Here is a 12,559-nt window from a genome sequence, read left to right as displayed (position 1 = left end):
GGCGACTCCACCAACTTGGAAGAGAACTGCAGCACATTTTCAAAACAGTACGAGTGAGTTGTGCTCGAGTATAAAGAAAAACTACGCGTGAGATAACCACAGTGACTTCAGCGCTGTCACCACCCACACATGTAGAAATAATCCTTGAGACTAACACCCTGGTAATGGAATGAGTGACACCAGCAGGAATATGGGAATAATCTGGAAACTTTTCAGTTTTATTGACAATACAAATAAAGAAATAACCAGATACCATTTAATGGGAGTGGCACTGACTTGCTGCTCATACAAAGACAGCAAATGCTGTTCCTTCTGAGCAGTGGCGTCGCCGTCATGAAAAGTTGAGTGGGTCACCACAGTGAGCGCAAACAGCAAAAACCACAAAATAAATTACATTTCAAATCAAGAGCACAATCCTTTATGCATAACTTTACAAATCAAGGCTATGAATAAAAGCTTGAAAAGATTCCAAATGTAAGTATCACTCACCAGAGCTGTTCCCATTTTGAATAGAAAGGATACACATTGATCTTTCATCTGGGCAATTTTGTCAAAATCCAAAAATCCATGAATGAATTAATTTTCAGTGGACAACAAAGCTCGTGCATTTAATATCTGCTGGCCCATTGCGTTTCTTGAAAAGAGCACTATTCTATAGGCCTTTCATGACAAGAGAAGTTGAAGAGCATGTGACCAGAAAATGCCCCTGTATTAAACAGAAAAAGCCAGTTACACACAAGAGAGCACCCATGGGAGCCTTATGTAAACTTCTCCGCCTGAGTTGGTGTGGATTCACTTTCTTCACTTGGAGGCCTTCAGAGGTGGGTCTGAGTATTTTCCAATAGTGCTTGACCTCTTCACCAGGTTTTCACAGGCCTACCCCAACAGGAACAAAGCGGGCAATACCACCGCTGACCAGCTCTTTAATTATTTCATCCCCCAATTTGGGTATCCACCCAAACCCCACCATGATCGGAGTGAGGAGTTTGAAAATGGACTCTTGATGACACTCAGACAGTTAACTGGGGTAGCCCATTCGAGAACATCTCTATATCATCCCCAAGTCCGTCTGAAAGATTAAATCACACGCTCCTGCAAATGCTCCACACCTTGGAGGAGAAGGAAACGGATAATTGGAGAGATCATCTGCCCCACGTCCTACATGCATACAATTGCACGAAACACGAGCCCACAGGGTTTTCCCTACTACTTACTGTACGGCAGACATCCTCACCTTCCGGTTGATATCCTATTTGGTCTCCTACCTGATGGGGAAGGTGGAGACAATGAGCTGAGGGGTTATGCTGACAAATGGCTCAAGAAGATGATTGACTTCTATCGAATTGCAAACTCAGACAGTCAACATCCCAGTGCAAGGGGGAAAGCAAAATATGACAAGAGAAGCGTAAGAGTAATCCTTCAACCTGGGGACAGGGTCCTAGTACGCAATCTTGGTGAACAAGGGGGCCCTGGCAAACTCGGACTATATTGGGAGCAGCTCAGATACAATATGTTGTTCGGGAACAGGTCGAAGAAAATGTAGTTTACAAGGTGAGTCCAGAGGCGGGAAGTCAACCAGTTCACACACTGCACAGAAACATCCTACTACAAGTAAACGACTTAACTGTAGATCCCCTCCCGAACCCAATGTCAGGTTTAAACAGCCTAGGACATTTAAAGTAAAATTATTAAGGAAGGAAGACAAGAGGAACTTCTGGCTCACGAGGAGAACGTGGGATGTGTCTCTTTCACAATCTCCAACCCGTTCTAATCACATCTCCACGTCTCCACTTTTTTATTCCTTAGCGTGGTCGCATCACACAAAGCAAATTGTGACAAACAAAAGCAACCGTGACAAAAATAGTTCTAGTTTTTGCGATGTCTTCACCATCCTCTGGATGTCGTCAGTCTTTGTTGTCTTCTGCATCACTGTCTGGTGTTTCCACGGCACCCAATGTAAATTGATTGCATCACATTATTAAAGTACATCATAGCAAAGTTTCCATGGCACCGAAATTGCCTCTTGATTGCATTGCATCACATAAGCATTAAAAACCCAAGAAAGCAAATATGAGATAACTTTATATCCAATTAATCCAACATTTCCCTCCTGTTTATCAAAAATACATGGATGAGATTGCTGTGGCAATAATTCAGTTTCGGCAAGATCGAAGACAGAGAATACAGGAACAACCACACAAAGTCAAAATAGCTGCGAAAACCGCAGTGGAATTAAAATAGATTAGATGAGTGTTTTGTATTTGCCGAACACACTCATCCATTTGTCCTACATGGAGGTGTCAACACCAGAGTGCTCATTCACCTTACCATCAAGGACCCTAAGACCTTTTATAGCCTCGGCCAGACCACCATCAGCAGCCATACGGTTCAGGATGAAGATGGATCGCTCCCCAAAGAGAGCGCAGATACCACCTTTTTCAGCCAGGCGCATGTGTCCATGGCTATTTGGTTTTGAAATGGCATTAAGCGGCTCCAAGTTGTTCATGCACAGCCTCAAAAAACACTTTTGAGTCCAATTTCCCGATTTTGACATTGTGGTGGATGTAGTTTATTCTCTCCACGTTCTTGTTGGTTGCACACCACCAACACACGAAAGATTCAAATCTACTTGCCACTTGGTCAGCCAATTTACACTCGGAACACCACAGGAACAACAATGCACAGATGTTGGATCGTTTTACCCTTGGCATTCAACTGCTCTCTTCTATGCCATTGTTCGAATGAAATTGCCTGTACAGTAGAAGTTGATTCAATAACAGATATAGGATGAATAAAGTACAATAATGTTACATTCTTGGGCAATTTATTAAAAAGCCCGTTATCTCCTTACCACGACCAGATGTCACCATGTGACAATGGCTTCAATGAATTCTCAATCACCAAAATGATTTTACACATCATTGCTGATAAATTTCCCAATTTGTTTCTGGTTCCTAGCAAATGGACGCAAGTGAAATACCCAGTGAGAATCAGAAAACAATGTTTTTCATTTAAAAAAAAAAAATCAATGGATATACAGAATCCCAATTTTTGCATTCATTATGAGGTACTGTTTTACTCATAACTTCCAAGGTGCAATTATGTGGTAATAGCGCTGGCATAATCTGTAAAAGTGGTCTGGGACCCACTGTTGCCTTTCATCCATCCAGCACAACCAGTGCGCTGGAAGCCCGCTTGCGGGTGTCCTTCACCCGCATAACATGCGTTGTTCATGCCCGTGCACCCTGGGACCCATGCAAACAACGCAATCTTTTGATAAAGCTGTTGCTGCTTGTTCCACCATAAGAAGAGTGTTACTATTTTGTCCCAAAATGACTTATTACATGAAACCACTCATCAACCTTTAGCTTTTGGATCACCCTTACCTTTTCTAATGTTGCTGAAGTGTGGATTACCAGAGATGTAGACCCAGAGGAAAAAGCCCCAACATGGATTTGCTCCTTCATTATTTTCATCAGTCACCAAAGTGTCCCAACTCGTGTGCATTCATATTATTCATCATATACCACTTAATTTGACTAAACACTGCTCCTTGTTCCCCTATCTGTTGAACTTGACCATGGGAGTATTATAAAATAAATTTTGGATCATCATCGCACGCATGAGAACCCAATTGTGGATCATTTAGGTTTTGGATTGCCGTAGGTTTTTCGTGCATGGCATGACAATATTACGACACCCCACATATACCTCAAAAGCAGGAATAATGTTACGATGGTTATGACCACTCCACAGCATCCCATTTCGGGACCTAACCACTTTAGGGTAGGTATTTCATCGAGGTATCCCTATAGGTTCAGTGTCTTTAAATTTCTTCACTGGCCGTCAGCTATTTTGAGATACTATAAATCTCCACCCAGCTTCTTAACCAGTCTTTAGCTCACCTCCCCAATCGGATCCTAGACTGAAATTACCTTTCTGCAATATGCCAAATGAATCCAAGTCAACCTAATTTTTACAGCTGTGAGTGTTCAACAAAACCTGAAATGGACATTCCCACTTAGGAAAATACCAGTGGTTCTTTTTGGTCCTCACCAGGATCCAGTCTCCTGGTTCCACCAATGTGATATCCTGCTGATGTCGATAAGTCGGGATGCTCTGTTGGAAAGTGTTCTACCCATTTTGAGAATGCATCTATTATGACCAAGCGATACTTTTTTTTCATATTGGGTCAGGTAAATTCAATTTGAAGTAATAAGGAGAGAATACCTGTTTTCTGTTGCGTGAGCTCAAAGAGAACGACGAAGAGTCAGGTACAATTCTTGAATGTTCTCAAGCAGTCTTCCTTGAAACCTCTCTTTTTATTAGATTTAGGAGGTCCCGACCAACGGTGACAAATCTAAAAGGGTGGGGGCGAGCAAAAACGCGTTTAAGTTACTATGTGTCTGCATGTTGTTGGATAGTTACGATATGTAAACTAACAAATATGTACAAAAACGACATGTGCTGAGCAAAGCGTTCTTTGCAAGCAGAAGCATTCTCTTAATTGCAGCAAATGCGTGATAAACATACATTTTGATTAATAAATCTCACTTTGATTTAATTCAATAAAGTTCATGTGGACAATTTGGAGAATGTTTATTTTAATTTTTGGCTTTTTTGTGAGTATAACATTAATGTTACCTGTGAGTATAATATTAATGTTACCTGGCCTCCCATTATAATATTAATGTTACCTGTCCTCTCTTATAATATTAATGTTACCTGTCCTCCCATTATCCTTCCTGTTGGGACATGCGTTAGCTCATGACTCAATTTAGACAAGTTAATTTGGTGCGACATGTTTATTGTTTGGTCATACATAGAGTTTGTTTTATTTCGTTTTTTTCCATACATTCTGTTCCATTTTTTGACTCTTTTGCCGAGTTTCTCGTCATGTATTCAATTCTATATTTGTAGTTGTATCAACGTCATATTTTGAGTTGGGTTTTTTTTTCCCCATGCAGCTTCCTTGATTATTTTATTAGCAAGGCATTTCCCAATGAATTCATATTTTTTTGTTTGATGTCTGTGTGACACAGCAACAGTTTTTTGCAGTTGTTTCATTTAGTAATTGAAGTAACAATTTTGCATACATTGCCTGTGGATGAAATTATCTGCGTTTGCTTTTTTTTTTCTTCAGTATTGCGCAAAAATATGAACCGTTGCAAATGCATGTCTGTATGAATCATTAAATTTTTCTTTCATTAGTTTACAGGCCTCAGTTAGTGTTAGTTGTACTGTTTTTGCAGAAAATGCTACAGCATATTCTGATTTGGTTTTCCCAAATACGAACACAACATTCCTTTTTGGTAATGGCTGGTCTTTCATGTCACATCTGCTTTATTTATTTAAAAAAAAAATCTTTCTTTCCCAATTTTTGACAATCATGTTTTGTTCCATCTTTCGGAAATGGCAACATTTGCTGGATTAAGAGTTGTACATCTTTCTATTTTGATTGAAAGGTCATGTTTCGCAGAAGGTGAAACAAAACTGTTAATGCACTTATTTCTATGAAGTCATAAAGAGACCTTTGAAAGTCATAATCTTATCAGAATTTGGCTAAATCAAGACCGCGCTTGTCACCAATGCTTGCTTTATGTTGCAAAATGCTTTTTTCGCTTCCACCCTCCATTTCAACAATGATGTCATTTTTAAGTCTTCCTTATTGCATCATTTTGTGTAATGGAGTTGTCAATTTGGCTAATTTGATACCCAAATTCAGTATTCATTTGTCAGTCCAAAAATGACAAATTGTTGAATTGTTTGTGGCTTTCAAGTTTGTAAAATGTTTAACCTGTTATTGGCAAATTTGGAGTTTCTTTTTGCTTTGTGCCCGTCCTCAGCCAGATGCTTTAAAAGAGTCTTTCACATTTCCTTATCACGGGACGCTATCGGTACATCATTTAAATAAACCATGGAGTTGAAATTTTGACTCCAAATATGAATGCAAACCAAATTTGGCATTCATACCCACTGTGGTTGAAAGAAATGCATTACTTATATCTATTACAATGAATATTATTGCATCTGGTGTCAAAGTCAGGCACGCAAGGTAGTCTTATTTTGTATGTCTTGAGGTGCAGTCGGCACACTCCCCTGAAAAAGTTTTGTCCAAGTCCAGTCTGTCTCAGTTGGTCATTATTTTATGATGTCATGTCATTTTGTGAAAAAGGCAGTTGCGGGTAGAGAGGCGCGTGCACTCACCTCTCTGTTCTTAATTTTAAACTTTCCTTCATTGTCCTGATGTCAGTCCTTTTTCGTCATCATCTCTCCTATGAAACATCATTTAATTTTCTTTCTCTCAACATTCTCATCTCTCTCTCATGCTATTTTCTTCTAATATTCTATATATCTCTTTATTACTACTTATTATTACTTATTTTATTGTTTACTCTTGCAAGGTCTCTATTTTCTGGCTATTTAATGCACTAGTGAAATTGTGTTGATATACATTTATATAAATATTAGTTTTGTGTGGGATTAATTTTTCTGGCATATTTCCAATCTTTACACTGCTGTGTGTCTCTAAATTTTTCCTTGCTGTTATTTTTTTCCCATTTTAGTCACTTTAAAGAGAATTATTGCCTTTATTTTACACAGTGGTGTGTTAAGTTTACAACTGAAGTTTACAACTGAGAATATACCACAACTTTCACTCAATTTTCTCTTGCACACGGGAATAAGGGATTTCATGGAATTTATTGCGAAGCTATTTACACACGGAATTTAAGTGCGCGACAGGGCTCCGTCACCCTCAAACTGCTTGACATTGACTAGTATAGGACAAGGCTTGATTGTGTCTCCTTACACGCTTTAATGACTCCCCGTCATTTACTCTTTGTACCAGTTTCACTCTTTTTAAACCAAAATTTGACTCACCCTGTTGTCTTCCGTCCATCCCTGGATCCCGTCAACCGTCATATACCAGCCGGCGGGCTGCACACCAGTCCCGGAAAGGGTCTTTAGACTCAGAAAGAGTCTGCCGTGGCCACGGTCTTTCTGGTATTCAACACACCCGCTGGAATCCTCAGGCATCTTGGGATCCGGCTCAAAGGACCAGTTTAATGTCAGGTTTAAACAGCCTCGGACATTTAAAGTAAAATTATCAAGGAAGGAAGACAAGAGGAACTTCTGGCTCGCGAGGACAACGTGTGATGCGTCTCTTTCACCAACCTGTTCTAATCACATCTCCACGTCTCCACTTTTTTATTCCTTAGCGTGGTCTGCATCTCACAAAGCAAATTGTGACAAACGAAAGCAACCGTGACAAAAATAGTCCATGAGAGTCTTTGCGATGTCTTCACCATCCTCTGGTTATCGTCAGTCTTTATTGTCTTCTGCATCACTGTCTGGTGTTTCCACAGCACCCGATGTAAATTGATTGCATCACATTATTAAAGTACATCATAGCAAAGTTTCCATGGCACCTAATGTGCCTTTCGATTGCATTGCATCACATAAGCATTAAAAACCCAAGAAAGCAAATATGAGATAACTTTATATCAAATTAATCCAACACCCGACTGCCACAACAACTGGGTCATGGAGAAGACAGAGGAGAGAAACAGACACTCAGAGACAGACACATAAGGGACAGATCTCAGAACTGAGTGATTCTGAGGAACATGTGGAGGTACACCATTATTGGTTGCAGACACCAACAAGAAATCTCACGCCTAAACTGCTCCGTGTTCCGGCTTTCCATAATATGGAAGAACAGAGTGAGAACAAGCAGAGTGACACAATACATGCAGCACCTGAACTTGGACAAGGAAGTGCTGGAGACGAAGAACAGGGGATCCCCATCGAGGATGAAACACAGGCGAACGAGGGTACCTTTGTGAAGATCCTTTGGACTTCAGCTTTTCGTCTAACACCATCATCCCTGAACTCCTCTCTGCCAAACTTCTCCAGATCAGCGTCTCGCCTGCCATCTCCTGGTGGATCTACAACTTCCTGACAGACAGGACACAGCAGGTGAGGCACCCCAAGGTTGTGTCCTCTCCCCTCTGCTCTTCTCGCTCTACACTAACGACTACACCTCGAGGCATCCGACAAACTCCTGAAGTTCACAGATGACACCACAGTCATCGGCCTCGTCAAAAACGATGACGTTTCTGCGTATCGACAGGAAGTGGCGAGACTGGTGCTTTGGTGTGCTCAACACAACCTGGCGTTGGACACTCTGAAGACTATATACCTTAAACATACACTGCAGAAGTTCATTTTGAATAGTCGCTGAGGTCCATTTGAAGTAAGGTTACCATTCATGAGGCCTTTTGAGTCTGGAATCACCTTCACACATAGACTTCATAGAATTCACCAAGGGAGCTGATTCATCACAGCCCAATAAGCCGATTTCGCATTTACCGTAGTTTTAAGCATGTAATAGTTCTTCCAGGCACATTCTTATTTTGCTCAGTTTGCTGATTGTGCAGTTCAATGGCACATTTATGAGAAGAATTCAACTTTGCAGCTATGTTAGCAGCCCCAAGCAAACCCAGTTTCAGAGAATTCTCAACATCTGAGCCACTGCTCTCATGTTTGGCCAGACATTCTGAAAGATGTTTTAAATCTTTGAATCCTGTTGTAGTCCATGAGTGAATCTTCTACAAATCAGGGCAGATCATGTCCAGACAGAAGAAACTAAATCGGCTCCTCAAAGTTTGAGGCACTTGTATGTCTATCTCAGTACAAATTTTAACTATAGTGCAAGTTATCTGGATGATTTTGTTGTTGTTGTTGTTGTTGTTTGTACATAATTTTTTTTTTTGTAGTGATTCATTTTTCTTTTTTCATTTTAAATGTTTCATATTGAAAACTTAAAAGTGTAGAATAAAAGTTCATGACATTTGTTCGAGTATTTTATATTTCTTGTAGCTCTATGTAAGCACTAGATAGCCCCAAGTAGTGAGTAGTGAGTTGCTATTTAGTGAAGAAAATAAGTATTAGAGTACCCTGGTATATTGCAAGTTCTCCCACTTAGAAATCATGGAGGGGTCTGAAATGTTCGTCGTAGGTGCATGTCCACTGTGAGAGAGATAATCTAAAAAGAAAAATCCAGAAATCACAATGTGTAATTTTTTTAACGATTTATTTGTGTGATACAAATAAGTATTTGAACACCTGAGAAAACCATTAATATTTTGTACAGTAGCCTTTATTTGCAATTATTGAGGTCAAACGTTTCATGTAGTTGTTCACCAGGTTTGCAGACACTGCAGGAGGCATTTTGGCCCACTCTCTCGATCAGATAGGTTTCTGGGCTGTCACTGAGAAACAGAGTTTCAGATCCCTCCAAAGATTTTCTATTGGGTTTGGAGACTGGCTAGGCCATGCCAGAACCTTGATATGCTTCTTACGGAGCCACTCCTTGGTTTACCTGGCTGTCTGCTTCGGGTCATTTTCATGTTGAAAGACCCAGCCACGACTCATCTTCAATGCTCTGACTGAGGGAAAGAGGTTGTTCCCCAAAATCTCACAATACTGTACATGGCCGCGGTCATCCTCTTCTTAATACAGTGCAGTCGTCCTGTCCCATGTACAGAAAACACCCCCAAAGCGTAATACTACAACCCCCGTGCTTCACAGTACGGATAGTGTTCTTGTGATGGAACTCATCATTCATTTTCCACCAAACACAGTTAGTGTAATTATGACCAAAAAGTTCCATTTTGGTCTGACCATCATACTTTCTCCCATGACTCCTCTGTATCATCCAAATGGTCATTGGCAAACTTTAGACGGGTCTTGGCGTGCTGGTTTAAGCAGGGGAACCTTCTGTGCCATGCATGATTTCAAACCATGCCATCTTAATGTATTACCAACAGTCATCTTGGAAACGGTGGTCTCAGCTCTTTTCAGGTCATTGATCAAGTCCTGTCATGTAGTCCTGGGCTGATTCCTTACCTTTACCGAGGTGATATCTTGCATGGGGCTCCACTCTGATTGAGATTGACTGTCATGTTTAGCTTCTTCCATTTTCTAATGCTTGGCAATTTATCCATAGCCCTTTCCAGCCGTGTGGAGTTGTACAATTTTGTCTCTGGTGGCTTTAGACAGCTCTTTGGTCTTGCCCATGTTATAAGTTTGAGTCTTACTGATTGTATGGGGTGGGACAGGTGTCTTTATGCAACTAACTACCTCACACAGGTGAATTTGATTCAGGATAATACATGCAGTGGAGGTGGACTTTTAAAGGTGGACTAATAGGTCTTTGAGTGTCAGAATTAGAACTGATAGGTGTTCAAATATGTATTCGCAGCTATTTCACACAAATAAATTGTTAAAAAATCACACATTGTGATTTCTGGAGTTTTCTTTTTAGATGATCTCTCTCACAGTGGACATGCACCTACGATGAAAATTTCAGACCCCTCCATGATTTCTAAGTGGGAGAACTTGTAATACAGCAGGGTGTTCAAATACTTATTTTCTTCACTGTACGTCTGTTCTCAAAATAGCTCACCGCTGATGGTACATTTTGGTGTGTATTTTTTTAATAATTGATTATTGATCAAAAATGTTAATACTGAAATGTATTTTTTCAGGGTTATTGTACCATCAGAATCTGACACTGTCCCATGCCTAGTTGTGGCCAATTGATCTCAAATAAATTGGCTTTTGTCTGCTTTTGTGATGGTGCTGTACTATCCAGAAAACATTACAGAGAGTACCTGGTCAGTTTGATCAACAGCTACTCCATTGACCCAGCCCGACTCTACAGCTCCAATGAACTGCTGCTGGCCTGCAGGAGGTACAAGGTTGATGACACCCACAGGGATGGAGAGGATGGATTCAGCTATTACAGGAGACTGGTTGAGGTGTGTGTGTGTGTGTGTGTGTGTGTGTGTGTGTGTGTGTGTGTGTGTGTGTGCATGTGTGTGTGTTGTGAGTGAGCGAGTGCCTGGTTGAGGTGTGTGCGTGTGTGTGGGTTTGTGTGTGTGTGTGTGTGTGTGTGTGTGTTGTGAGTGAGCGAGTGCCTTATCTGTGTGTGTTGTGAGTGAGTGAGTGCCCGAGTGTGTGTGTTCATACTTGCATGGACTAACATATTTCTGTAATTCATTTGCAGAAACTAATGGAGGAAGTCCCACTGGGTGACAAGGTCCCACGCAAGAAATAAGTGCCCAAGTTCGTCGTACTTACATCCACTCATGAAACATTATTTAAGGTTTTTATATGTTCTCATCTCTGTTTTGTGCTATTTAGTTAGCAGAACAATGAAAGTGTCGTTTTCATATGACCTGAAAGGATTTGTTTGTGTGCGGCATTCTATCTCCGCTTATTTGAGATTTTATTTTTATTTTTTACAATATAATGAATCGACAATGAGATGTAACTAAGCAGCTGAACTGTGTATCTGTGAGCTAAATCATAAATTACAAAATTAACTGTGGTAAGAAATTTTAAAATAACGTGACCTTAAACATGATTTGTCAAAGAAAGTGAATAAATGTGCTTTGATTCAAAGGTGAATCATCTGCATTTCATTAAACATAAAAAATATGAGCCACAAACCGATATGAGCTTACTGTAATTTTGTGATTTTTTTTTTTTTTATATATTTTTCCTCATTTAGCTTCACCAAGGCAGAAACCTGTTGTCGGTGAAGGCCAAACTTAGATTGTAGATAATCACATACTGTATATAATGTTGTCATATGGTACCAGGAAGGAGGACAAAAATATCTTCATTGAATAAATTTAAAGCTAAATAGTAAATCATTAGAGCATTTGAGAATATATACTACATAATATACAGTGCGTCCTATAAATTTTCATCCATGGGAAAAATAAACAGTTGTTAATGATAATACCTCAATAGGTTATTAAAAAGGACATTAAAATATTGTGTATAGAAGATTGGTATTGCAGCAAATAGTCATAAATTCTCTGGGGCAATCTCACTATTTATGCATGACCTTCATTTTTAATTACATTGTCAGATTATGACATTACACGCTGTGTAAATGTTGACTATGAAATGTAGAATGAAATTAATGAAACTATGTTGCATGCAGGTGCATGTTTTCTTTTTATGTGCCTTTGTTGTCAGAATAAATCTGCACAGAATTTACTATTTATATCCTATATTGTATTATTGGTCTATTACTTTTGAGATACTTTGATGGTGTTTTTAATCTGAAGCTGTATGCCAACAATGATGAAGGTGGATTCATGTTGAACTAGTTTTTAATACAGTTGCTTTGAAAATGTCAATTCTTGTTGAGTCCATGTATCACAGATGTCAAACAGTTCTCAATAACAGTCATAATACAATTACAGTCCTGGTCATCATTAGGAGCACTACTTTATTTTTTGCGTAACCTGTACTATCAGAAATAAATGGAAATGTAGCAAAACTTTATCATCAGGATCCCTTAACTGGAGGTTCAAAGTAATCCATCCATTGATTTTCAACAACACTTATCCTGGAAAGTCGCAGGGCGCTGGAGCCTATCCCAGATGACTTCAGGTGAAAGGTGGGCTACACCCTGAACTGGTCATCAGTCAGTTGCACGGTACACATCGACCTAGTCACTGAATGGAAACTGAAC

The 12,559-nt window shown here is 39.8% G+C and overlaps 1 protein-coding gene across 2 annotated transcripts in view; it reads left to right on the top strand.

Annotated features, from left to right (window-relative positions):
- rnf31 (ring finger protein 31) overlaps positions 1-12,115 on the top strand; it is a 157,401-nt gene extending 145,286 nt beyond the window's left edge. For both annotated transcript variants that reach the window (XM_061840165.1, XM_061840164.1), the window contains 2 exons: positions 10,661-10,826; positions 11,075-12,115. In XM_061840165.1, the coding sequence (XP_061696149.1) occupies positions 10,661-10,826; positions 11,075-11,125 (217 nt within the window). In that variant the 3' untranslated portion in view covers positions 11,126-12,115. The remainder of the gene's footprint in view (positions 1-10,660; positions 10,827-11,074) is intronic.
- Positions 12,116-12,559: the final 444 nt, after the last annotated feature.

This window comes from Syngnathoides biaculeatus, chromosome 13 (assembly GCF_019802595.1).
Source record: "Syngnathoides biaculeatus isolate LvHL_M chromosome 13, ASM1980259v1, whole genome shotgun sequence".
Classification (NCBI taxonomy): Eukaryota; Metazoa; Chordata; class Actinopteri; order Syngnathiformes; family Syngnathidae; genus Syngnathoides; species Syngnathoides biaculeatus.
This window is presented reverse-complemented; position numbering and strand designations above follow the sequence as displayed.